The sequence below is a fragment of the Macadamia integrifolia genome, unplaced genomic scaffold, assembly GCF_013358625.1.
Source record: "Macadamia integrifolia cultivar HAES 741 unplaced genomic scaffold, SCU_Mint_v3 scaffold39, whole genome shotgun sequence".
In the NCBI taxonomy this organism is placed as follows: domain Eukaryota; kingdom Viridiplantae; phylum Streptophyta; class Magnoliopsida; order Proteales; family Proteaceae; genus Macadamia; species Macadamia integrifolia.
The window spans coordinates 296,585-324,494 of NW_024869937.1; the positions used below are offsets into that span (position 1 = coordinate 296,585).

The 27,910-nt window shown below is 39.9% G+C and overlaps 1 protein-coding gene across 2 annotated transcripts in view; it reads left to right on the forward strand.

Annotated features, from left to right (window-relative positions):
- The first annotated feature begins 13,110 nt into the window (after positions 1 to 13,110).
- LOC122068427 (serine/threonine-protein kinase STY13-like) overlaps positions 13,111 to 27,910 on the forward strand; it is a 15,913-nt gene continuing 1,113 nt past the window's right edge. The window contains exons 1-2 of one of the 2 annotated variants that reach the window (XM_042632283.1): positions 13,111 to 13,302; positions 13,442 to 14,815. In XM_042632283.1, coding sequence (XP_042488217.1) covers positions 13,911 to 14,815 — 905 coding nt within the window. In that variant the 5' untranslated portion in view covers positions 13,111 to 13,302; positions 13,442 to 13,910. The remainder of the gene's footprint in view (positions 13,303 to 13,441; positions 14,816 to 27,910) is intronic. The other variant, XM_042632282.1, reaches the window with a different exon arrangement.

Genomic DNA, 27,910 nt, shown 5'->3' on the forward strand with positions numbered 1-27,910 from the left:
AGAATGGGAAGATCAACCCTCGGCACTGCTGAAATCCATCTCTTCTTCCTCTTCCTTCTCTTTTCCTCTTCTTTCCCTTCTTTCCTCTCTCCTCTTTACTCTTCTCACCAAACGTCCGAGTGTCATAAATGAGAAAAAGGAAAAATTATAAGGATAGCTATCTATACCTTTTAAGATTTCTTGTAACCTCATGGGTGGGTCACACAGGTGGGCGGATGTGCCCACCTGAGGGCCAAAACTCAGCCAACAAGTGGGATTTTGACAGAATTCGGCCCTCGGCACGAATCTCACTCTTAGCATAAGATGTAATATACGTATGCGGCTTAAGATATGGCTACATACTTGCTTTATCCGTACATGGCCTTATGATATGTGCATGTACACGGCTTGGGTACACCCATCTCCTCTGGCACTAGCTCGGACTTGTCTAGCCAGCCGGTGTTCATGGTCACCCTTGCCATCATGGTCCATAAGGAACCCGCCTTAACTCTCTCCGATTCGGGTCCTGCATGGTTAAACCAGGTCAACCGTGTAATCAGACCGGGTTTGAGAAGTAGTGTATTACATCGGGTGCTACCTCTTTTTACTCGAACACTAGCACGGTGCCTATGGCTCCGAGACCACCTCGTCCTCCCACTGCACAGGGCCAGATACAGAGAGCACCAATACCTTTGCAGGCCTCCCAAAACAGGTTCTATCTTTGTAATTCACTTGGGCATTTTGCTAAAGACTGCCCATACAAGTCAGTTGTTGGACAAGGTCAACCTCCTATTTATAAACCCACATTGACTTAAGGTGGCTCACCTCAAGGGAGGATGTATGACTTGTCAGCCAAGGAGGTTGAAGCAAGCCTCGATGACGTAGCAGGTATCCTATCTATCTCGGGTATACCAACTTATATGTTATTTGATTCTAGGCATCACATTCTTTTATATCTAAAGGATTTGCTGGAAATATTGATATGTCACCCAGGGCTCTAGAGAGTAATTGATTGTTAGCACACCCAAAGGCAAGGTAGCACAATTAAATGAAGTATATGAACCATGTCCCATTGATATAGGCAGAAAGAAGTTGGATGCCCAGCTTATCAAATTTAACATGCAGAATGTTGACATCATATTGGGCATAGATTGGTTATCCGCTCACCAGGCAAACATGATGTGCACCGAGAAACAAATTAAACTAGTGAGTGATGAAGGTGAAGAGTTGGCGTATCAAGCGGATAAGACAAAAAGACCCAGAGAGGTTCTCATCTTTGCTTTACAGGCGGTAAAACTATTGGAAGATGGATGTCAGGGCTACCTAGTTTCAGTACAAGATGTGGAAGTCAAGGTCACACCATTAGAAGAATTGAATGTAGTTAGAGAGTTTTCCGATGGCTTCCCAGATGATCTAACCTGGCTCCCGCCTGACATTAGAGTTTGTTATTGATTTAGTTCCCGGAGCAGTCCCAGTGTCTAAAGCTAAATACAGAATGGCATCGCCCGAATTAAAGGAGTTACAAACTTAGTTACAAGATTTGTTGGAGAAGGGATTTATACACACGAGTGTTTCTCCTTGGGGTGCCCCAGTTATGTTTGTCAAGAAGAAGGATGGGAGTTTACGTATGTGTATCGATTATCGGGAATTGAGCAAATTGACCATCAAGAACCGGTAGCTATTGCTGCGTATAGATGAATTTTTTGATCAGTTGCAAGGTGCTAAGTATTCTTGAAGATTGATCTCAGATTTGGTTACTATCAGCTTAAGATAAAGAGTAGCGACATACCCAAGATGGCCTTTAGGACCCGGTATGGTCATTATGAATTCTTAGTGCTATCTTTTGGGTTGACCAATGCACTGACAGCGTTTATGGATCTTATGAATCGAGTGTTTTACGATGTCCTCAACAAGTGGGTCATCGTCTTCATTGATGACATCTTAATATACCCGAAGATTGAAAAAGAGCATGCACAACACTTGCGGATGGTACTTCAAAGACTAAGAGAACAACAGTTGTATGGGAAATTCAGTAAGTGTGAATTTTGGTTGAAACAAATTGGATTCCTAGGGCACATAGTGTCTGAAAATGGAATTGAAGTTGACCCAGGAAAAGTAAAAGTAGTAGTAGAGTGGGAAGCGCCCAAGAATGCTACAGAGATTAGGAGTTTCTTGGGATTAACGGGCAATTATCTACATTTCATCGAGAATTTTTCTAACTTGACTAGAAAGGGAGTGAAGTTTGAATGGTCTTAGGAGTCTGAGGAAAGTTTCCAAGAGTTGAAAAGTTGATTGGTGTCAGTCCCAGTGTTAACAATTCCGGAAGGCACCGGTGGTATGACAGTCTACACTGATGCTTCCAGAGTTAGGCTAGGTTGTGTTCTTATGCAACATAGCAAGGTAGTGGCATATGCATCTAGGCAATTGAAGGAGTATGGGAAGAACTACTCCACTCATGATTTAAAGCTGGTGGCAGTTATCTTTGCCTTAAAGATCTGGCGCCATTACTTGTATGGGGAAAAGTACAAGATATTCAATGATCACAAAAGTCTCACGTACTTCTTCACCCAGAGGGATCTGAACATGAGACAGAGGAGATGGCTGGAACTCATAAAAGATTATGACTATGACATATAGTACCATCTAGGTAATGCAAATGTGGTGGTGGATTCATTGAGCCGGAAAGCTCAAACTGTATCATTTGCTTATTTGGCCACTAGTCCACAACTTAAGCAAGAGGCCATGTTGATGGATGAAGTCATTTTGAATGAAGGATCGACCTTAGAGCTTAAGCAACAACTAGATAATATTAAGCAGATGACCTTATCTCTGGCAGCCCTACAATTGTAGCCATCCATCAGGCATGAGGTAATTATGAAGCAACCCTTAGATCCTGAGTTGTAGGAAATCAAAATTAAAATCCAAGAGCAAAGGATGGACGATCCTGATTTCACCATAGCTAGTGACAGAGCATTATTGTGTTGGGTCAAATTGTGTGTACCCAATGATATGGAGATACAGGACAAGATAGTGAAGGAAACACATAGTTCTGAGTACACGCTTCACCCAGGAAGATTAGGGGTGCAACAGGGCCGGGTTGGCTGGGTTTCTTAAAATGCTAGCCTAACCCGAAGTCCCCTTAACTGGGCCCAAACCTACCCTAACTCTGACTCAGGGCCGCAAAACTTCAACCCAAGCCCTACCCTTCAGGGTTTAGCCTAACCCTTACCAGCCCTAATTGGCCTTGATTTTTCAAGGTCGGGCCAGGATGACCCTAACCCTGATTGACCCTGACCTTGGTTTGCCATTGACGGCTGGGTATACCCTGACCCTGACCCTGTAAAATATGAAATAACTTAAAAATAAAAAATATTCATAATAAAGAGGAGATAAAAAAATACAAAGTTACAAATTACTTGTTATGAGGAGAACATCCTAAAGCAAACATTCAAACAATACAAATAACTCCAACTATTATAGTAAACAAAGAGGAGATCATCATAAGAAAGCAAATAATCTAAAAAATTTCAATTATTTGTCATAATAAACAAAGAGATTTATCATAATAAGGAAAACAATCTGAAGATCTCAAAACCTTTGTCATGTTAAACAAAGAGGAGAACATCTTAAGAAAACAAAAAATCCAAAGAACTCAAATTTGTTTAAAATAAAAAGAAAACGATCATTTTCTTTCAGCATCCTTCATTGCATTTTCATTTTCACTCTTCCTCATTAACTGGTCCCTGTAAAATTTAAATATTAGGTGTCATTAACTCAATGTCAAACAATATATAAGATTAGGCTAAATTCAGGGTTAGCATCAGGGTCACAACCAGGGACAACCAGGGTTAACATCAGGGGAAAAAATCAAGGCCAGGTTCAGGGCGAGCCAAAGACATCAACCCTTATCTGCCTTGACCCTGACTTAGGGTCAGAAATTTCAAGGTCGGGCCAGCCCTCAGGGCCAAAAATTTTGGGTCGGTACTGTTTGGGATCAAGGAGGGCCAAGGGTCGGTTTGGGTCGTCAAGGCCAAACTTGCACCCCTAACCATGGTTTTAAGTATCGATGCGTATCATGCCGTATCGGCCGATACGTATCCATATCGGCAGGCATCGGCATGATACATACCGATACGATACATGAAAAATTTAAAACCCTTATGTATCGATATGTATCCTACCATACGCACCGATACGCACTGATACACCATCGATACGCATCGATACTCACCGATACGTACCGATACTCTATGAAAAATTCAAAATTGAAGTGAAATGTATGTTTCGGTATGTATCGGTACGTATCGATGCGTATCGGTATGTATCGACCGATACACACCGATACGGTCATAAAATGGCCAAAATGGGTAATTTTTTAGAAAAACACAATTTTTTGAGGTGTTTTTGTTCCAAAATTGCTGCCAACCATTTTTCTCTAACTAAAGTGGAAATCAAGGTTGGGAACAATGATTTTACATTTATGGGACAATTACAAACCTTGGATTCTTAGTGCGATACTCTCAATTTACTGTTTATGCATAATACATGTTATATATAATTTTTTTTAACTATTTTTTTATGCAAAAGTGTATAAAAAAGTGTTTCATATCCATTTATGTATGTATCTTTAGTGTATCTTAGCATATCTCCGATACGATACGATACCCTCCGATACGTATCGTAATTTTGGCCGACCGATACGACGATCAATACCGATACTTTAATCCTTGCCCCTAACCAAGATGTACAAAGATCTTAAGCAAAGTTATTGGTGGCCAGGGATGAAGAACACAGTAGCTTTATATGTGGCACAATGTCTTACGTGTCAAAAGGTCAAAGCAGAGCAGCATCGACCATATGGCACTCTTCAACCACTTCCGTCACCGGAGTGGAAATGGGACATGATTACTATAGATTTTATCCCCGGGCTACCCCATACAGTGATAGTTGACAGGCTTATTAAACTACTTATTTCATCCCAGTCAAGACTACCTACTCCATGGAAAAGTTGGCACAACTTTACATGAAAAATGTAGTTTGCTTACATAGAGTATCGGTAAGTATTGTATCAGACCAAGACCCAAGGATCACGTCTAAATTTTGGAACAGCCTCCAGCATGCTATGGGCACACAGGTGAACCTAAGCACTGCCTTTCATCCACATACTGATGGACAATAAAAACAGACTATACAAATACTAGAAGATATGCTCAAGGCCTGTGCAATGGAAATAAGTGGCAGTTGGGAAGAAAACATACCTCTAATGAAGTTTGCTTATAATAATAGTTATCAGGCCACAATTGGAATGGCTCCATATGAGGCATTGTATGGCAGAAGGTGCAAAACTCCCTTATATTGGGATGATGTGAGAGAACGGCGAATGCTTGGGCCGAAAATGATACAGATGACGTGTGATAAGGTTGATATCATCTTTAAGAAAATCAAGGCAGCCCAATCACGTCAAAAGAGTTATGCAGACAACCACTGAAAAGATAATGAATTCCTAGAGGGGGAGAAGGTATTTCTGAAAATCTCTCCTACTAAGGGTTTACACAGGTTCCACATGAAGGGCAAGTTGAGTCCAAGATATGTTAGCCCATTTGAGATCTTGAAATAGGTTGGCTCAGTAGCATATATGCTGGCCCTTCCACCATCATTCAGCAATGTTCACAATATATTCCACATTAATGTTGAAGCGATATGTCCATCAACAATCACATGTGCTAATTGTGGAACCAGAGTAATTGGAGGCCGATATGACTTATGAAGAATAGCCTGCTAAAATCCTAGACCGGATGATAAAAACCCTTCGTAATCGATCATTTGCTTTTGTAAAGGTGCAATGGGCCAACCATTCACTTGAGGAAGCATCTTGGGAGAAAGAATATGAAATCCAGACTAAATAACCTCATCTATTCAGACAACCAGGTAATTTCAATTTCAAGGACAAAAAGTTTTAAAGGGGGGAGGTAGATGTAGAGCCTTGCTCTTTAAACCCGGTTTATTGGCCGATTGGTTCGGTTTGGTCTTGCAGGGTCTGAACCGAAAAGGGTTGATACCGGTGCCCTATGGTACATGACAGCAAGGGTGACGTCAAATGTGGGGTGACCGGACAAGTTTGAGCCAGTACCCAATGTGATTCGTAGCCCTAAGTCGTACCCTTGCATGTATTACAAGGTCATGTACGAATAGAAAATGTACGTTATCATATTTGAATGATAAGGACTTAGTCCACAACACGTGGTGAGAGCGAAATGTGCGTAAGATTACACTTTCCTCCAAAATATAGCAAGGTTAGCTTGTTTTAGCCAACTGGTGGGTATCACTGATAGGTGTGAGACCCACTAGTGTGACCCACCTATTGGGGGTAACGTGGACCCCAGCAACCCAACTTGGGTGAGAACATGTATTTTGGACTCCTTGTCGAAATGAGGTCTTGTATGCCCTATAATGTCAGCTACTTTGCCTAGAATCACGATTTAATGTGTTTTGGTCCATAAAGAAGCAAAACCAAATATGCCCTAGAAGATATTTATACCACTAGGGTATAAATAGCATTTATGTTTCTCTCTCTCCCATTTATGATTTCAGCCAAGGTTTGGTGAGAGGAGTAAAGAAGAGGGAGAAAAGAGGAAGAAGGTCTTCCCTTGGTTTCCAAAGCCGTGACCTACCTTTTCATTGCAGGAATAGTGTCCTATGCTTTGAGATCTACGTTTTGAGTCAAGTAACACCCTAAATCGTTGGAATGTGATGACACCCTTTTGTGTATGGTCAAATCAAAGGGATAATGGAACCCTTGTGTGATTTCCTTAAAGTTTTGCGGAAAGGGAAACAAAGATTTGAAGTTATTAAGGTGACATTTTGAGTTTGGAAAGAGGATCCCAAGTTTTGGAATTTCTTTCCCCAAATCTTGATGATGACTTAGATCCATGGAATAATCAAGTAAGTGAAGCTTAGAATGTGTAGGAAATGAAGTGGGAACAACCCCCTTGGGTTCCCAAGAGGTGGAATGAAGAAGGGAAGAAAAACAACAAAACCTGCTGAACACTAGTGGGTAGCACTAGCGGGTCGTCAGACCTACCAGTGTGACCCCTAGTCCCACCTGGGCTTCTGGTCCAACCGACGGGTAGGACCGACGGGTACCAGACCCACCGGTATGACCAATCGGTCTTGTCTGAGCCTATAGACAGGTAAGACCGACGGGTACCAGACCCATTGGTAGCACCCACCGGTTCCCTCTGGACCTATCGATGGGTACCTGACCCACCAGTCTGTGTCTGTGAGCTATCTACCTGGGAAGTTTGCACAGGTAGGTTCACCTACCGACCTGTATGACCCCTTTATTATAAAGTCGGCTTGAAAACGAATGCATTGGTACACCATAGTATGGGACGTGGAAATACTATGTAGTCATACTATCTCATATAGGAGCATGTGATTAGGATTTCACATTCCCTCATACTACGACCCTTCTCGACAGGGGTTTACGTGTTGGGTTATCACTGGGGGGAAGCATCGATCGTGGACCGTTGTGGTGGTTAGAAGTATGCCCGACTGATCATTAGGATAGTTGACAAATTTGGTGATATATTTAGAGGGCCAATCGTTTTACTTTTATTTTCTACTGTGGTTTGACAACGATTTACATTTTTGTTGTGGTTTGGCCACGATTTACTTTTACGAGTGCTCACAGGGCATATAGCGAGATGGGGAACGCGTCTCATACCCGGGGTATATGCACACTGTGGTTGTGAGTAGCATGTAACCTATGACCTAGTAATGATTGCTTAGGTGAAATAAGTTTAAAATAAATCTTATGCATATAGTATCATCTGAATTGTAATTGCTTGCGTGCTTCTTTCTTTCCATTTACTAAGCTAATGAGCTCACCCCTCATGTACACACATTTTTAGTTGATTGTGCAAGCTACTCGGTAGAGGAACCCGTGCCGGGTCCCACCGATAAAACCCTAGTGGCGGATTGGTGGGTCCCAGAAAGATTCAACCACAGTGAGGGGTGTCCATGCTGGAACTTTGTTACGAGGCATCGGTAGCAGACTCTATTTATAGCTCTTTTGATTCTTTTGGTATATTATCCTTTTTGTGCTCTCGATAATTAAATTGCTATTTCTTATGTAAATATCATGCCTAAGGGCCCACATGTAATTATACTATGTATAACAATTTGGATATCAAGAGTATATGGGGACTTACAAGTATTTATACAAGACAAGACTTCCGCTGAATTTACATTATTATATTCCTTGTACATGTGACTTGCTGTTGTGGTTACTGTATCAGATGATCCTAGTTGTTTTGGGTTACCCAAAGGGAACCCGATCATCGGTCCGATTCTATGTGAACGGGGCATGACAGTTTGGGTTGATTGAGATGCTACTTCCTTATCTTTTGATTTATGAGTCTCTACTAGAGGGGATGGGGAGGTGGCTTCCAAATAGCTTCTTTTATGTGTCTCATCAATCTCATCTTTTAGAATGTCTAGTTGCTATTTGAGAAAAATGCATTCTTCTTCTTTAGAGGAAAAAAAAAAAGTTTGATGTTTACTTCTTCAATAGAATTTTTCAGTTGATCCACTATTTCCTCAGTCTCTTTCAATTGACTTTCAAGCAATTTGCCTCTTTTCTTTTTTGCTCTAAGATCTTTCGCTGTTGTATCAAGCTTAGCCTCCAAGTCGTATTCTCCCTCAACTTCTTTTTCAGTTTCTTTTGAATTTTTAACTTCCTTGAGAGAAGCTACATCTGAAATGGTCATAACGAGTGCTTGATCATCTTCATACCCTTCTTCCTCATCTTCAAGTTCTTCTTCTGATGTGGTAGAAATCTTCTTTGTAATCAACCCCTTTTTCTTAAAGGTGTACTTCTTCTTGGGCATATATTTTTTCTTTCCCTTTTTGTCAGTATCATCATGTTGTTCTTCATCTTCAGAGTCATTTAGCTTTCCTTTCTTGGTACACTTGGATGCAAAGTGTCATATGCCTACACAATTGAAGCATTTTAATGGAAATTTTCCTTTGTATTTTTCACCTCATTTCTTGATTCTTCTAGAAAGATAAGCTAGAAGTTCATCATCAAATTCCTCACTCTCATGGTCCTTATTAATTTTTAGATTTTTGAAAGCTTTAAAAACAACATCCTTTTCAATACGCTTCTGTTTTGGTTTGACTTTCCTCATCTCCTATGCAGTCAATGTACCATGTAAGTCATCCAGACTCAAAGTGTCCAAGTCCTTGGATTCTTTAATAGTGGATACCTTAGGATCAAACCGATCTGGCATTGATCGCAGAACCTTCTTCACAATCATTGCATCTGACACTGTCTCACCTAAAATTTGATGGAGTTGGTGACTTCACTGACATTGTTCATAAAACTCTCAACTGTTTCTCTTTCAGACATCTTTAAACTTTTAAATACTGCTCTGAAATGTTGAAGCTTAGCTTCCTTAATTCTGTTATCTCCCTCATGGACTACTTGAAGTTTTTCTCATATTTCTTTTGCAGTTTTACAACATTCAATTCTCACAAACTCATTAGGAGTCAATGAGCTGTGCAATGCATTTATAGCTTTGAAGTTGTTCTCAAAGTTCTTTCTTTCTGTGTCAATCATGACTTTTGCATTCGATGGAGTGTATCAATTCCTTACTTATCCATTAATCATAACCCATAGATTTCAAGTATGTTTCCATTTTAATTTTTCAGAACCTGTAATATGATCCATCGAAGTAGGGAATTCTGCCACCCACATGACTGCCTCACCAGATGCCATTATCAACCTTCTTAGATCAAACCCGAAGCTGTTAATCTTCAAAGTTGGGGAACTAGTGCTCTGATACCACTTGTTAATCCCAAATTGATACTGAGAGGGGGTGAACAGTGTCTATAAAATCTTTCTTGGAGCTGTTTGTTTGAAGCTACCATATATTCTGTTCAACACACACAATCATATGTTTGTACACATTGCACCACTCAGTGGCCAGGTCTACCAGACAAACATTCCCATCTGGCACTCATTTATAGTTCACACACTCCAATATACAAGCATACACAAATAGCATAAGATATACGTGGTTCGGTTCACTACCTACTCCATAAAGCAATACCCTTTACGGATTTTATATTTTGCTCAATACTCAACTAGCTGTGACTGCTACAACAGTCTAGGTGCTATGACACTTGCTTCAACCTGAGATAGTACTTAGGCTAGGGTTTCATCCCCCTTTTACAATGTATATGGTAATAAATATGAGTACAAATCTCTTCCCTTATGATCAATACCTTAGGTTATGCAACTTTAACAACCTAAATTATACAAAATATGACTTAGTAAGTAGAGATTACCTCCATTAACTAGTAAGGGGTGGAGAGCTTCTCTGAGATTCCCAGATACACTGTAATCTTTAACTTTCCCTTTTTAATGGCTAATATTGAACTTTTAAAAGAAGAAGATGGTTCATCATCTTCTTTGTCTTCTCTTTTTTCTTTTTCTATCACACACAAGGGGCTTCTTTGTTTTTAATGAACTTGCTGGAGAATCTTGAACCTTCAAGAGTTGAAGATGGTGGTCTATCTTCTTTGCTGTCTCCTTCTTCTTCTTCTTCTTCTTCTATCACACACAAAAAGTTTCTTTGTCTTCAATGAACTTCAAAACCCCTCACCAACCTTCAATGTTGTCTTTTATGGCTGCTCAAGCTTGGTGGTGATGGCAATAAAACATTCAATACACAAAAATCTTCAAACAAAGATTTTTCTCAAGATTTGGGCATTAGAGCACACAAACACTTGCCTTCTTCTCTTTTCTCCTCTAGTTTTTTTTTTCTTCAAGAAGTTATGAAAGAAATCCCCAAAATCCACTTAAGAATGTCCAACAAAAGCCCCAAAACCGTGTAGGTCTAACCACCCGGTTCAGACCGAAATCTACTATGGTAGATTGACCTTACCTCAGTACACGAGTCATAAATTTTTATATATAACTCCAAATGAGCTGATTCTTTTTGTTTCTAAAAGTAGAATCAAAGATCTACAACTTTTGTGGAAATATGATTCCTCTAATTCTTCTTCAAAATATCTCAACATTCAACTCGAATTCATGTGAACTGAACTCCTTATGAGAACCTGGGTTGGCTCTATTTCAGAGCGATCATATGAAAAAAATCATCTCTCTCATCCAAACTCCGATTGACCTGATTCTTTTTCTTATGGATAGAGGACTGAAAGAACTAAATTTCTTATGTTTATACCTTCCACCCAAATATAATGCATAAATCTAAAAAATGAGATTGAACTCAACTAATGTGCAAGACATTGGCCTGAAGAACATATCGTTTTCAGCTTCCACGTTGGCCTGAAGAACATATCGTATCTTTTTACCCCGATGTCTGATCGACGTGATTCCAATTGTGATATACTCAGAGCGCAAGGATCTACAAATTACATTCACATGCCTTTTTTTAAATCCTTCATCTAGATTTTCAAAAGTACCCTCAAACTTACTGCCATTGTATAAACAATGATTTTTTTCCTTTTTAATGAAGGGTCCTTCACACATTACTTCCACTTTCACATATGCAATGTGTGACACATCTCTGAGCACTATCAAGATAACTCAATGATCGAATACAACCATGACATCACCTCTAACCACCTCATCATTGGCACGTGGCCAAGCTTGCTAATAACAAGGATAACCAATACGTAATAATTATTAAATTTTATTTTATTTTTCATGCAAAATCCTTTGCCATAATATCTAATATAAAAATTACATTGTAAATGCCTTGGCAAGGAAGTTTCTCTATCATGTGTTTGACGGGTTGGCCATATTCCTTTGTTTTGTTTCATAGAATTGTTTGTCTAGTTGTACTCATGTTTATTATGAGCAAACCTCTTACAAAGTAAAGGAACATTCAACAAGGCGGTCATCATCCACACTCATCACCTTTTACCATAATCCATCTTTCCCAATAAAAAAGTCGGACTAAAACTTACAAAGAGGTTATAGGCACTCATTTCCCATGAGATATTTATAATTATGTTAAATCTCTTGGAAGTTTTCAGAATTGAGCCAAAGCTCTTCACACATGCTCATCAATAGAAGTAAAGGGAGATTTACTTTTCTAGATAACTCATCGTGAACGGGTCATGAACCATGACTCATCAAGTCGAATTTAGATCTTCTTCAGTCGAGGGGTGGGTTTTAGCTCCACAGTGATATCATAAAAGGGGGTTCGAGAGAGCTTTTTTCCTAAATAGTAAAAATGAATAATCTACGAGAAGTGATCCCCTTCTTCTCCCTTTGAGAAAGACGTATCGGAAGATCTAACATTTGTGCTACTTAGAAGAAAGAATATCTGGGCCTGCCAGGTTATTTTTTCCTCATTTGAAAGGTGTCACTTCTTTGCTAGGGAAACGGGGGCTTCTATCACGACTAGAGAGAGACCAGGAAGAGAGAGACATACACAAAATAAGAGAGAGAGAGAAACATGAAAGAAAAAATAGAGGAGAGAAAATAGAAAACAAAAATAAGGACAAAAAAAAAAAAAAAAGGAGAGAGAGACACACAAAACTGTGGCTGATCTCTCATCAGCCAACCCCTTGTCTGAAGAAGATCTAAATCCTAGTCGGAGAGGATCTGAATCCCATCAACTCTTTCTCTCTCTCTGTATATTGAGCGAAAAAAGACTACCCGAGAGTGCTTGTACACATCAGTATCCACAGCCAATAGAAGGATGAATGTGAACACCTTAAGTATAAGGCAATATAGTCTTTTTAACACTCGTGTCTCTTGACATACGTACACGCTATGAAGTAGTGACGTTCTTTCTTCCATTTTTCTTTTATAAATAGAAAATAGGAAGGCGTTTAACTTACTTTTGCAAATCCCGTAAGGTGATATTTCCACCAAAGTTTCCATTAAGTACCACGAGATGTTCTGCTTTTGGTCAAGATTTATGTGAATCGCGAGAAATTGCGAATTTATCGATCTGCATGGATAAATGAGATCTGGTTAAAGAGAGTAAATGAATAATAAATGAAAAATAGAAATTAATAATAAAATAACAATTTTTTTTCGATAGAATAATAAAATAATAAAAGCAATAAATAAAAACGAGGCGAAAAGAAAATGAGAGACGATGACTTACTACTCTTCTCCGTCTTCGACTGGTCGTCTCCGTCTTTAACTGGGCGTAATAGCTCCTCCGAAGTGCCTTATTCTCTCGTGTTTCTTGGTCGGATCATCTACTTTAACCTTTGATTGGTGTCTGCGGCTTCCAATTGAAGAATTCTTGAGGGGGAATCCTGTCGATCGGGGTACGTTGTGATGATGTTTGTATTCTGAAAGTCTTGATCAGCAATTTTTAAAATTGTCAGTATTTCTGAATTTTTTTTAAAAAAAAATTTGTACGGTGTTATCGTTTTGATTCTGTGGTTTTGTTATGGATTTGTCCAGTTTTGGAAGAATTTGATGAAGATGTGGTTGAAAGTTTATCTGCTGCAACTGAGAGAAAAAAAAAATAAAAATGGGATTTTTCTTTTGACTTTCCTTTTTTCAGGCCCTCTTGTTGTGCCCTTGTTTCGAGCTTTTCAGTGTGGGTTTTGAGTTTGGGGGTTTAGCTAAGAGCACGGACGCTGGCACGGGTACGGTATCTGACGCTAGGAAGAATCTTCAGATCAGAATGAAATGGAAGTTTGAAGTTTGGTTCTCAAGGTTTTCGATTTGAATGCTTTTAGGGTTCTGCGGGAGTTGTGTTTTGGAGAAACGGATATATAAGCTGAAGAAACTGCGTCATCAAGTCAGCTAGAACTCGGAAGAACGAAGTAACTGCTTTTTAGGGTTTTCTCTCTAGGGTGTCGATCTTCGGAGAATCCGATGCTGAAGAAGTAAAGAGACCTGAAGCTGGTGCTTGACGGTGGGAAAGATGGTGGAGGGTCCAAAATTCACCGGATTTATAGGCAATAACAACAATCCAAACAACTTTTATGATTTCACGCAAGGGTTTTATGAGAAACTTGGCGAGGGTTCCAACATGTCAATCGACAGTTTTGGGAGTTTACAGACGAGTAACGGTGGGGGTTCGGTCTCGATGTCTGTGGAGAACAGCAGCGTCGGATCAAACGATTCCCTTACTCATATCTTAAACCATCCTGGTGTGCGCCCTGTCAACAACAATTACTCTGTAGGCCACAGTGTTCTTCGTCCGGGAAGGGTTTCCCATGCGCTGAGTGATGATGCACTGGCACAAGCCCTGATGGATAGTAGATATCCCACGCAAGGGCTTGAGAATTATGATGAGTGGACGATTGATTTGAGGAAGCTTAACATGGGGACCGCTTTTGCGCAGGGAGCTTTTGGGAAGCTCTATAAAGGTACGTACAATGGTGAAGATGTTGCAATTAAGATATTGGAAAGGCCGGAGAACAATGTAGAGAGGGCACAGTTGATGGAACAACAGTTCCAACAGGAAGTGATGATGTTGGCCACCCTGAAACATCCCAACATAGTCAGGTTTATTGGAGCATGCCGAAAACCCATGGTTTGGTGCATTGTGACAGAGTATGCAAAGGGAGGATCAGTCCGTCAGTTCCTGATGAGGAGGCAGAATCGATCAGTGCCGTTGAAGTTGGCAGTCAAGCAGGCCTTGGATGTTGCAAGGGGGATGGCGTATGTGCATGGGCTAGGGTTTATTCACAGGGATCTCAAGTCGGACAACCTTTTGATTTTTACTGACAAGTCCATCAAAATTGCGGATTTTGGTGTGGCACGTATTGAGGTGCAGACTGAGGGGATGACTCCAGAGACTGGAACTTACCGATGGATGGCTCCGTGAGCATCTTGACCTTCTTGTCATGAAGATTCTTTTTATACTTTTCTTTTATCTGATGCTTCTGCATTTTCCTCTTCCCTTCCTGCTATTTTCAGTTTTTTACTTTACTCTTGATGATAAATCACTTGGTTTGTGTAATGCTCAATGATGATTTCTGCTTTATTATCAGGTGTGGCTGGATTCATGATAAACATTTACGCTAGTTATGAATTATGATGCCGTGGTTTATGTATATTTCAGAAGTTCATTTTTATACTTCGATGCTGTGTTTTCATATGCAACTATGTTGTATGAGGTTAATTGGTGGTTTCTTTTCAGTTGAGTTTTTGCACTAGTTTTTTCTGGCTTGTGCTTGACAACCTTTCCTCCTCCGGAACATGTATCTATGTTACCTATCAAAAAAAAAAAAAAAAAAAGTTTCTACTTTTTGATAAGTAAATGAATTGTTTGAAATTTGGCAACCCTCTTTGATAATTGATACTTCTTGGTTGTCTAACTTTCTTATTAATGACTTTTATGGAATTGAATGTTTGTGTGATTCTTCTATTATCTTTTACATTTCTTCTAATGCCGTGTGGAAGAACATTCAAGGTAAGGGGTTTTTGAATTAGGTTTCAAGAAATAATTTAAAGGTCTATTCCTGGGTGGTACCAGGCTGGATTGGTTGAGGTTGACCAATCTTTTATTTAGATGAGCCGATCCAGTTTATGAAAGCCAGTATTGCCTTTGGTTTGGCCGAACAACTGCATTAGATATTGGATCAGATGATCCTTACAACAATATTACGAGGTTAATTTTTGCTGCATAAGTCATCTTTACCTGCATGCTACGTCATAAATAGTAACTCCCAATCTCCCTTTAAGTGGGTATGGGTTTAGTATTCCTTCTCACATTTTGAGGAATATGAGTCTATGTATTCCCCATATTGTTATGAGTCTATGTATTGCCCTCATGATAAGCATATGTGGCTGTCATCACTTTTAGGCTTCTTCTTTTATTGATTTGTTATTAAGATGTTTATGGAGAGTTTTAATCCAGATATCTTTTGTTATCATCCCATTGACCTGAATAATTGGGGTCCAGACACCTGGAAACAGGCTCAAGTTGTTTATAGCATTGAAAGAGACGTGCTTATTCTTACTATGCATTTCTTAACTTTATATTATAAACATGATTAGAATGATACTAATAGTAAGGTAAATGCAATTTGCCAGAATTTATGCAGCATATCCTGTCCACAGCAATAGTTTCAAGACTGTTTGATTGGAGCATTTGCTAGACACAGCTTAATGCTTGTATGAGGAATTCCATCAAGAAAACATGAGCGGCCAATGCCATATTAGGATATGTTTGTATCATTTTATTGATTTTTCATTTTAATAATTACTTGAAAATTGTTTTTTTCAGATTGATAAACCCAACTATGGTAAACTTTATGGGGACACATTACAAGACATGCCATGCCAAACATTCTGTGCTCTGCCCCCCTGCTACTATTTTTTGGTTGAAGTGGTACCATTTTTGATCAATATAATAATAAATAAATAAATATCAAGTAAAAAGTTATGAGCAACTCAGTATCTTCTGTATGGAGTTCCATAACTTGGGGGCCTCCTTTGGCTTTTCTTCTGAGGCCTGATATTTCTCAGCAAGGAAAGGTCTTCAAAAATTGAGGAAGTCATCCGCTGTCAATGGTTAGGATTTACTGCCTCTTCTTCTTTCCAAAAAATGACAGAGGAAGAAATAGTTGTTGGTTGGATTATGTTGGATTTGAAAGTTTTACACTCAGGCTGGAAGACTAATATGTAGAGCTTTTCTCATAGCACCAAGTCATCAGTGATGCTTATGAAGAAGTCATGAGTGATTCCCAAACACTGCCCTGCAGAAATATGGCCACAAGATTTATTTTTCAGACTTTTTATTCCTTCTCTTTTTCCTGAGATGCAGTTTGGTCATTTTGGTTTGACACATGGATGCATCTCAGGGATGTACTATCAATTGGAACTTGTGAAGAATCTCAAGAAGCCAATGTGTTACATCCCAGACCATAGTTCCCAGGATTTTGTCCTCTTATAGGTTGGATTTTATGGATATTTGAGGGTTATAAAGGTTAGAATACAGAAGAGAAGAGGAATACGAGTGAGATTATGGAAACATATTAGGTTAGACATGAGAAATGATTAGAATATATAACAAGTGGAGAGCGAGATCATAAAGTTTGAGGAGCCTAGCACATTAAGCGACTGGTCACCTTTGACCTCTAGGGCATCTTGTTGCTTTGGCATTGAAGGTGATGCCTTGACAACTATGTTTCCTAAATAGAAGTCTTTATGTAATAGGATGGAAATTTTTATTTATGCATGTATTCATTATAAAAATCGTTAGCTATGCTGGTAGCAATTTCATAAAACTACCAACTTGGATTGCAGTGGGAGAGATTTTAGTAGGAGGCTGATTCTAGGAAGTTACCGATAGCATTTGTGACAATTAATTTTAGGGATGGACGGGAGAGAGTTATTGAAATTGAGAGATTTTAAGAGAGATGAGACTTTCTGATGTAAGGTGGTTTACCTAGGCAAACAACCCCAATAGATAATATACACCAAACCAAAACTCAGATCTGGTTTACAGATCAAGGTACCAAAAGATAACTTGCACAGTCTGATAATATGGCTGGACTGAGAGAATATTTAGAGCTCACACCAGCAGGCTCTTTGGGGCTTCAAACCAAGTCTTAGTGCTGCTAGTAGGGTCTCAAAATAAACCCCAAAAGTTGGCTGAAAGTAAATCAACGGAGGAGAAACTAACAAACATTTCTGTCCAGTGATAGGGTTTTGAACAGAATAAGGGAGAAAACCTGCAGCTCCCAATTGGCTCCCCAGATGGGGCAGCAAAGCTGGTCAAGTGCCCCCCCCCCCCCCCCCCCCACTGAGATGTGGCCTTCAAACCCTCCAAATGGCATGCAAAGTAGATTACTGGTTGGGAAGATCTGGCCTTAATCGATCAACTCCCAAAACCCTGACTAAGCTGGATCGATTCTGGACTCCTTGGCTGAACTTCAATCTGATCTTGCTGGTATGCTTTAGGTCTTCAAACAAAGCTTATAATAACTCTCAAAACACTCTCTCTCAAGTTAGAATAAAGAAGAAATCAAAAGGGGAAAGAGAATTCGATGGAAGGTTGAGAAGGGAAAGAAGGAATGGTTTGGGTTGGGCATCTCACCCGTCAGGTTTTAGGCATCTCACCTCTCAGGTTTTAGGTATCTCACTCTCTCGGATTTAGCTCTCTCAGCCACGAGTTAAACTCAAATTCATAAACTTCAAATCTTCTTTCATTATAAACAATGAGCTGTTAAATAGCCTTCATTGCTTGGACACAAAGAAATAACAAAAAGGGAACTCCAAAATTTAGTAACTTCTTGGAAATAGAAAATAAACTAAATTTCCTAAACTACTTGTTCGCTAAGAAACATAAAAATAGAAATTTACTAATAGCCTAACATATTCTACTAAATATGATTAACTTGGCAACCAAGATAGCTAACAAGGGAAACAAAACATTGTCCATGCTGAGATTCGATGGGCGACCGGACTCTTCTTCTTGAAGCTTCTTTCTTTCAAGTTGAGGGGATAGTTGGCTGGTTCTAGAAGACTTGATGGTAAAACAAAACTGCAGGGTTACTGTTCACGTAAACAGTAACTCGTGAATAGTGTTTTCCTAGTTTTGGTCTGGCTCGATCAGATCAAGGTGGGGGCTGGTTATCCAACATTGGACTTGGTTCGAAGGAACCAGCAGGCCCCTTCTCTTACAGGCTCGATCTACATCACTTTCGTAAGTGATGTACTAAACCAGCTTGTCTAGCTTTGAGTGTGTAAGGTTATTTGGTTTCCTTTTTAAGTAAATCAGTGATGTAAGTTATTTGTTTAGGCCATGAAGTCACATGGAGGAAAATGAATTGAGTGTTGAGAGGCAAGGGACTGCCATGTAGAGGAAAGAGAGGTTACTTTAGTGGTATATTAATAAATAAATTTTGCATTGCATGAGTTCTTTTCTAAAGTAGTAACTGCCCAAGCCATTAGTGTGGGGAATTAAGGTTCTTATTTGTTTATTGTTTAAACACAAATCACTTTTAGCTATATTTTGATTACCTTCTTGTTTTTCTTCATCTTTTTCCTTTTGTTATCTTTCTCTGGCCTCTAAGAGACATTTCTGCATCTATTTATTTTAACTTGTGGGCAAAAAATATGGTATACTTAGAAGGTTATCTCTTTAAAGAAAAGGGTTTGTTTCCTGCTGTTGTTAGATCGTGTTGGGCATTAGCAAATGTATGATGCTATGTGGGATATAATTTTTATTATTATTATTATTGTTTTTTAAAGAAAGTAATAAATTTTTTAAGTTTATTTTATGTTTAGTTTATATCTTGGGAGCCAGGTTCTACCAGACTAGGAACCATAATCTTTTCCTTAATGCCCTAAGTAACTGCTATACGGCAGTATGGTTAGGGCTCAAATTTGGTGGACATGTTTCCACAGCGTCATCCATCCATGGCTAATCTTCACATAGATCTGATGTTACCGAGGTTTGTTAAAAGTTTCTATAAAGTTTTAGAAGTCAACACAACATGAGGCATTGAAAAAACAAGAGAGAAAGCCCAACATGGTGGGCCATGCGGCTGAGGTGGTTCACTATGTTTGACCAATGACTTGTCAAATGGGTCCCAAACCTATTGAACGGCTTGCTAATTGAAAATAATCCATCCATGCTGATGCAGATTCGTGGCTGAATCGGATGGACCCTTCTGAATATCTAGACCGAGATGTGTTGGTGTATATATGATGTCTTGTATTCTGTCGCAGTTTAATACAGGGAGTACTGGTGCAGCACTTAGACAGGCAGGACGACGGTCCGTTGCAAGGGGCAGGAGACCCCCTGCATAGCAGGGGGTGTAGGGGGGCACAACCCCCTGCTCGAATTTTTTATTTGAGGGCAATTGTGTACTTTTCGGATTAGGGTTTTTTCTCTATATATTTGTAGCGAGGGTTTCTTTCTCTGTAATGCAAACAATACTGGGAGGTGTGAGGACGAGCGCTGTAACCCTATTCTCCATTGATAGTGAAGCAGGATCTCATCTCACTGGGGACGTAGGCAACCTTGCCAAATCTCGTAAAATCCGTGTGCATTGTTTGTTTTGTTTTTCCATTATCTTCTGCATCGTTTTAGGGTTGTGTTTCTACAAATTGGTATCAGAGCTCTAGATTTTCGTTTTCTAGGGTTTACTATCACGATGGCAGGGAAGGGATCGAATGTCAAGTATGATATCGAGAGGTTTAATGGGAAGAACAATTTCACCCTCTGGCGTCAAAGGATGAAGGATCTTCTGATACAGCAGGGTTTGGTGAAAACGTTGTTGGGGAAGTACCTGCAAAAATTACTGACGAAGATTGGGAAGAGATGGAGGAAAAGGTAATAAGTGCTATTCGATTAAATCTTTCTGATGATGTTCTACAATATGTTGTGGGTATCGAATCTGCACCACAGTTATGGGCGAAACTTAAAAGCATCTACATGACGAAGTCCTTAACGAACAAGTTGTTCGTGAAGAAGCAATTGTATTCTCCACAGATGGAGGAAGGTACGGATCTATTAGAGCATCTTAACATGTTCAATCAGATCGTAAGTAAACTTACAAACCTGGAGGTTAAGATCGAGGATGAAGACAAAGCGTTACTATTGCTGTCGTCGCTCCCAGAATCATATGATCGCCTAGTAACGACTCTCTTGTACGGGAAGGAGACCCTTGAGATGGATGAAGTCGCAGCTGCCCTCATGTCCAATGAAACAAGGAAGAAGGCCAGTAGTACGAAATCTCAAGGAGAAGGTTTTTTCGAAGGTGACAAGGAGTAGGAAAGAGGGAGATCAAATCAGAAGGGATCTAGGAAGAGTCGATCGAAATCAAAAGGGGCAAAGACAAAGGTCTCTTGTTACTATTGCAAGAAGGAAGATCATCTGAAGAGAGAGTGCTTGAAGAGGAAGGCGGACTTAAAGAAGAAAGGTGTAGATAAGGCATCTGAGGAAGCTAGCGTGGTTGACAGTTCAGATGGAGATGATGGAGATGATGGAGATGTACTCTCTATATCATCAGGTAAGAATCAACCTTTTGATTCTTGGATTTTAGATTCTGGATGTTCATATCACATGTGTCCACATAAGGATTGGTTTGATACATATCAACCATATAATGGTGGGTCTGTCCTAATGAGGAATGATGCCGTATGCAAGACCATTGGGATAGACACTATCAAAATCAAGATGTTTGATGGGATAGTAAGAACCTTAGCAGATGTGAGACATGTACCAGAATTAAGGAAAACCTTTATATCTTTGGGGGCACTTAACTCAAATGGCTGCAAGTATATAGCAGAAGGTGGAGTTCTCAAAATTATTAAGGGTGTAAGGGTTGTTATGAAGGGACAACTAGTAGGAAACCTATACAGACTCATAGGGAGCATAGTTATAGGTGGGGTGGAGCATCTGTGACTACAGATGCAGTATTTGATACAGATGATACCTATCTATGGCATATGTAGTTAGGGCATATGGGAGAAAGAAGATTGATGGAGCTTCATAAAAGGAAAATGTTGAAGGGAGTAAAAACTTGTAAACTGAACTTCTGCAAGTATTGTGTGTTCGGAAAACAGTGCAAGGTTAGTTTCAAAACTGTAAAACATAAGAGTAAAGGGGTGTTTGATTATGTACACAGCGATGTATGGGGTCCTTCAACAACAAAATCTAAAGGTGGGGCAGAATACTTCGTGACCTTTGTTGATGATTACTCAAGGAAAGTCTGGATCTACTTCATGAAGCATAAAAATGAGGTGTTCACTAAATTTAAGGAATGGAAGGTTGAGGTAGAAAGGAAGACGTGAAAGAAAATTAAATACTTGAGAACAGATCATGGAGGAGAGTACACATATAGACCGTTTCTAGAATTGTGCAAAGCTGAAGGGATTACACGTCACTTCACAGTTCCAAAGACACCACAGCAAAATGGTGTAGCTGAAAGGATGAACAGAACACTTCTAGAAAGAGCTCGGAGTATGAGGCTGAATGCAGGGTTGAGCAAGAGATTTTGGGCAGAAGCAGTGAACATGGCATGTTTCCTCATCAATAGGTTTCCATCAAAGGCGATTGATTGTAAAATTCCTGAAGAGGTATAGACAGAAAAACCAGTAGATTATTCTATTCTAAAAATATTTGGTTGTCCAGCCTATGTGCATGTTGAGAGTGAGCAGCGTTCCAAGTTAGACTCAGTCTAAGCAGTGTATCTTTCTTGGTTTTAAGAAAGGTATAAAGGGATTCAAGTTGTGGGATCCAAGTTCACAGAAAATTGTGGTTAGCAGAAACGTTGTGTTTGATGAGTCTCATATAGTGAAGTCAAATTACAATTCACAAGCAGTTGATGAAAATAAAGAAGGTTCTACTGTGTAGGTGGAGTTAGGTGAGTTAAAAACAACAAGAGAGAATGAGTCATCAAGTTATTGACCAGGACAACAGGAAGTAGTAGAAGTTCCCTATACTGTGGCAAAGGGTAAAGGGAAGCGTACTCACAAAGCACCTATGAGATACGGGTTTGAGGACATGGTTGCCTATGCCCTCACTGTAGGTACAGGTGATCCATCTTCCTACCATGATGCTTTGAGTGATGCACAACATGATAAATGGATGACAGCAATGATGGAGGAAATAGAATCTCTACAGAAGAACAAGACTTGGGAGATTGTGGAAAAACCCAAGAGAAGAAAAATCATTGGGTGTAAATGGGTCTTTCGTAAGAAAGAAGCAGCATCTGAGAAGGAGCGTGAAAGGTATAAGGTCAGACTTGTAGCCAAGGACTATGCACAGAAGGAGGTGATAGACTACAATGAAATATTCTCTCCAGTGGTGAAACACACTTCGATCAGGGTACTACATGTTTTGGTGGCCATGTATGATTTAGAGCTTGAACAACTTGATGTGAAAACTGCATTTCTTCATGGTGACTTGGAGGAATATATTTACATGGAGCAGCCTGAAGGTTTCAAGGTGGAAGGAAAGGAAGACCATGTTTGTCTGCTTAAGAGGTTGCTTTATGGCCTTAAGCAATCTCCTAGGCAGTGGTACAAGCGCTTTGATTCCCATATGATGAAGGTTGGCTACACAAGAAGTGAGTATGATAGTTGTGTTTATTATAAAGTGTCAAGTGATAATTCCATTATTTTGTTGATGACATGCTCATTGCTGCAAAGAACAAACATGATATAGTCTCTTTGAAGTCTTTGTTGAGTGTTGAATTTGAGATGAAGGATCTTGGTGCTGCTAAGAAGATCCTTGGCATGGAAATCCTTAGAGATAGAAATGCAGGTAAACTTTGGGTAACTCAGAAGAGGTATATTGAAAAGGTGCTAGAGCGTTTCAATATGGAAAAGGCTAAGCCAGTTAGCACTCCGTTAGTTGACCACTTCAAGTTATCTGAAAGGAAATGCCCTACAACACATGAGGAGGTGGAGCAGATGTCTCAAGTCCCTTGTGCTAGCGCAGTTGGGAGTCATGTATGCTATGGTTTGTAGCAGGTCGGATCTGTCTCATGCAGTCAGTGTTGTTAGCAGATACATGAGTAATCCAGGGAAGGAGCATTGGAATGCAATTAAGTGGATCTTCAGATATTTGAGCAGGACTAAAGATATAGGTGTTATGTTCAGTGCCAAGGGAAGTTCTACAGAATTGGTAGGTTATGTTGATTCTGATTATGCTGGTGATTTAGACGAGAGGAGGTCTACTACAGGGTATGTGTTTACATTGGCTGGTGTGTAGAAACGCAACCCTAAAACGATGCAGAAGATAATGGAAAAACAAAACAAACAATGCACACGGATTTTACGAGGTTCGGCAAGGTTGCTTACGTCCCCGGTGAGATGAGATCTTGCTTCACTATCAATGGAGAATAGGGTTACAGCGCTCGTCCTCACACCTCTCAGTATTGCTTGCATTACAGAGAAAGAAACCCTCGCTATAAATATATAGCGAAAAAACCCTAATCCGGAAAGTACACAATTGCCCTCAAATAAAAAATTCGAGCGGGGGGCTGTGCCCCCTACACCCCCTGCTATGCAGGGGGCCTCCTGCCCCCCTTGCAACCCCCACGGCTCGCTAACCGGCTAGCGGGACCGCCGTCCCGCCTGTCTAGGTGCTACACCAGTACTCCTTGGATTAAATTGCGACAGAATACAAGACATCATACACCAACATGGTAGACCTATATCATGGAGGGCGATGCTTCAGTCTACAATTGCATTGTCCACTACAGAGGCAGAGTACATGGCAGCAGTTGAGGCTGCCAAGGAAGGAGTCTGGTTGGCTGGACTGGTTCGTGAGTTGGGGTTGGAGCAAGGAGGTACAGTGTTACATTGTGACAGTCAGAGTGCCATACATCTTGCAAAGAATCAGGTGTTTCATGCAAGGACAAAACATATTGATGTGAGATTTCACAAGATCAGGGAGCTTGTGTCAGAAGGCAGTATTCACTTGAGAAAAATTCATACAGATCTCAATCCTGCAGATATGTTTACAAAGCCAGTTACTACAAAGAAGTTCGAGTCCTGTTTGGACTTGATTAATATTACTCATTGTTGAAGATGAGGGACGCACCAAACAAGTGCGGGTTTGTACCTCTAATGAGGTACAATGATGTAAACGTTTGCAAGTTATCTTTACAGGAGGCTCGACAGAATTCAAGCCAAAGTGGAGATTGTTGGTTTATGATGTCTTGTATTCCGTCGCAGTTTAATCCAGGGAGTACTGGTGCAGCACCTAGACAGGTGGGACGGCGGTCCCGCTAGCCGGTTAGCGAGCCGTGGGGGTTGCAAGGGGGGCAGGAGGCCCCACTGCATAGCAGGGGGTGTAGGGGGCACAGCCCCCCGCTCGAATTTTTTATTTGAGGGCAATTGTGTACTTTCCGGATTAGGGTTTTTTCGCTATATATTTGTAGCGAGGGTTTCTTTCTCTGTAATGCAAGCAATACTGAGAGGTGTGAGGACGAGCGCTGTAACCCTATTCTCCATTGATAGTGAAGTAGGATCTCATTTCACCGGGGACGTAAGCAACCTTGCCGAACCTCATAAAATCCATGTGCATTGTTTATTTTGTTTTTCCATTATCTTCTGCATCGTTTTAGGGTTGCGTTTCTACAAGATGAACCAGGTCCAATTGGGTTTTTGGATTCAATAGGATATCTTAGTTTATTTACTTATTTGGATTTTTAGTAGTTAGATTTATGTTGTAATTTTCAGTTTTAGATTTTATAGGGTAATTAGTGGCTGAGTTTTTAGGATTTTATTTCCCTCTATGAGTTCAAGTTGGAGTTAAGTTTAATTCAAATTTAGAGTACAACTAGGGGTCTTTTAATTTCCTCTTTAAATAGTTGCTTGTAACCTTCGTTTTATACGGATTTGAAGAATGGATTTTACATGAGTTGTGCCGGATTGGTACAAATCAGGCCGTGTGACCATCTTCCCCCTTCTCTCTCCCTCTCTTCTTCGTCTTCTTCTTCTCTCCCCCATCCCCATCGATCTGTTACTACCTCCTTTCGTTTCTTTATTTCTGTTTTGTTATAACCTAACTGTTGCTCTGTTTTTTAGCGATACACTTGAGTGGAGTTCATGCAGTAAAACTCATCACAAACCCATCCATTTGTTCTGAAACTTTGGGCGAAGGATCATCTGACCTGGGTGACCAAATCCTTAATAGTCTTGTAGCATAAACCATCCCTGCTGTGAAATCGCAACCTGCAACTCAGTCTGTCCCAAGTTACTACCCAGATCTGATTTCAAAAGGTAAAGCCCTTTCTTCCCTTGCTGTTTTTGGTGAACCTTAGTTGCATTCACCAGGTCTATCCACCACCCATCTACCCATAAAATCTTAGATCAAACAGAAATTTATTGAAGGAGATCTATCTTTCGGAGTTCCGCTGGGTTTTCCTCCCTGAGATATTGACCAAGGAAGAAGATGACCCTCATGTATATGTCCTTTATCCTTGGTCTTATTTCACCCCTGCCTTCCATATTTACCCCTCCCAACTTACTTTATCCTAGTTTATCCACAACTTACAAACCCTTCCAAGCTTGTCGCTAGGTAATAATTACTAAACTCCTTTGTTTCCCTTCTTTACATGCCTGACAACCCCTTCAAATTCCTGGTATATTACGAGATTGCCACTGGTTATGAGGTTTGAGTTATTTTGTTAATTGGGTGGCCCAGTAGCGAACCCAATTGGGTTTTATGATCCGGTTTCCGCATCACATGGGGCTGACAAGTAAAGGGGGTGATGGAAAGGCTTCCAGGTCAGGGCATGATGAATTTTTCCTGGTCTTTTCGCATTATTTCTCTTTTTGTAGCTCTTAAAAACATTGAGGGCAGTGGGTGTAACATCTTTTGATTCTTCTGAATGGGTGTAACATTTTTTTATTTTTCTGATCCATATATGTTTACCCCTCTTTACATCCAAACTTGGCCATTGGTTGGGATGGGCTGTTTCAATTTGGCATTTGATCTGGATTGGCGGAGGCTTATCTAATCACTGACGCAATTTTTAAATCCTTGTTCTGTTATTCCTCTTTCAACCTGTAATGTCATCTGTCCTTTTATACTTCTGAGTTAGGTATATGCTGCTTGAACAATTTGTTAATCATCATGTCTTTAGTTAATTAATTCAATCTATATTGTTTTTGTATGTAATGATGCCCAATCTTTGTAGAGATTTCATGAGAGGACCTATAGTTATGCATATAGGAATTTTATTCTCCTTTCTAATTGTTTACACTGTACAACATCGTATGTAGTGAATTTGAAATTACACATTTTAGACAAATATTATGGATGGTTGATGCAAATCTTCACTTAGATAAGAGGGTCATAGAATGATCTGATATTTTTCTAGCCAAAGAAAAAATGAAAAAAAGAAAAAATGAAAAAAAGAAAAAAAGAATTGATCTGATGTTTTGCATCACTGAGCTGTCCTTGTTTCAAATTCTTCCGTTCTCACCTTTCTTATCTTAGACTTCTTGATTTGAATCTTTTTGGAACTTTGTAATCAGATGTCCTTCCCTATGGTAGTATTACTGAACAAGATGAGGGAGTGAGGGAAGGGAGGGGAGGGCTACTGGTGTTGTTGATCTGTGTATGCTGGGCATACATCGTCTTCTTTCTGTGTAAACTGAGGATACGCTGAATGTGCTCTTGAATGAAGCCATGTGCAGAGACTGAGAAAAGGAGCCACGATTTAGAAACCTCCCTCTCCCCCCCACCCCTCACCCCCCCCCTCCCCCCCCCAAAAAAAAAAAAAAAAAAACATTTCCTTTCAAGGGAATCTACTTTTTCACTTAGAAGGGTTCTTTTGGCGACAAAAGGATTGAATTGTGCTTGTATGATGTGTATAATGTGCTCACAGGGTTTGTGATGCTCTTTATAAATGAGCTGTCTTTAGAACTTGTCTTCCTGTTTGAGCTATGATGTGCATCCTCGATGGTTATTTTGGGAAGGAGTGAATCATCCTTGAATACTGTAGGTAATGTGGTGACTTGCCTTGCGATGTTTATTTTTAGTTGACTTGTTCTTCCCATGTATGTCCATTCTGTTCATGGTTCTAATTACAAATGTGAGGTTCTTCTGGTTACTTACCGCTCGAGTTTCCTATACCTCCCTGATTGTTGATCCTAGTGTTACTTGAGGAATAATGTCTTGCAGCGCTCCTTTTTCAAGAATCTACACATGAGCTGTTCTTGTATAAGTATTCTGTGGAAACTCCTCAGCTCCCTCTTTGTTGGCATTGGGCGAGGAAGGTTTAATTTCCTTATATACCTGTTTGAGTGGGATTAACATTACTTTTTTTAGCTTGTCAAAAAAAAAATCCTTTTTTGATAGAGCACTCCATTACTTGTGCATTTGACGGCAGACCACATCACATGCTTGAGTAGGAATTACCTTCTAGATTGCACTGATTATATTCTAATATTTACCTCTTATTGTAGAGATGTCCTAACTTTTTTTTTTTTTTTTGT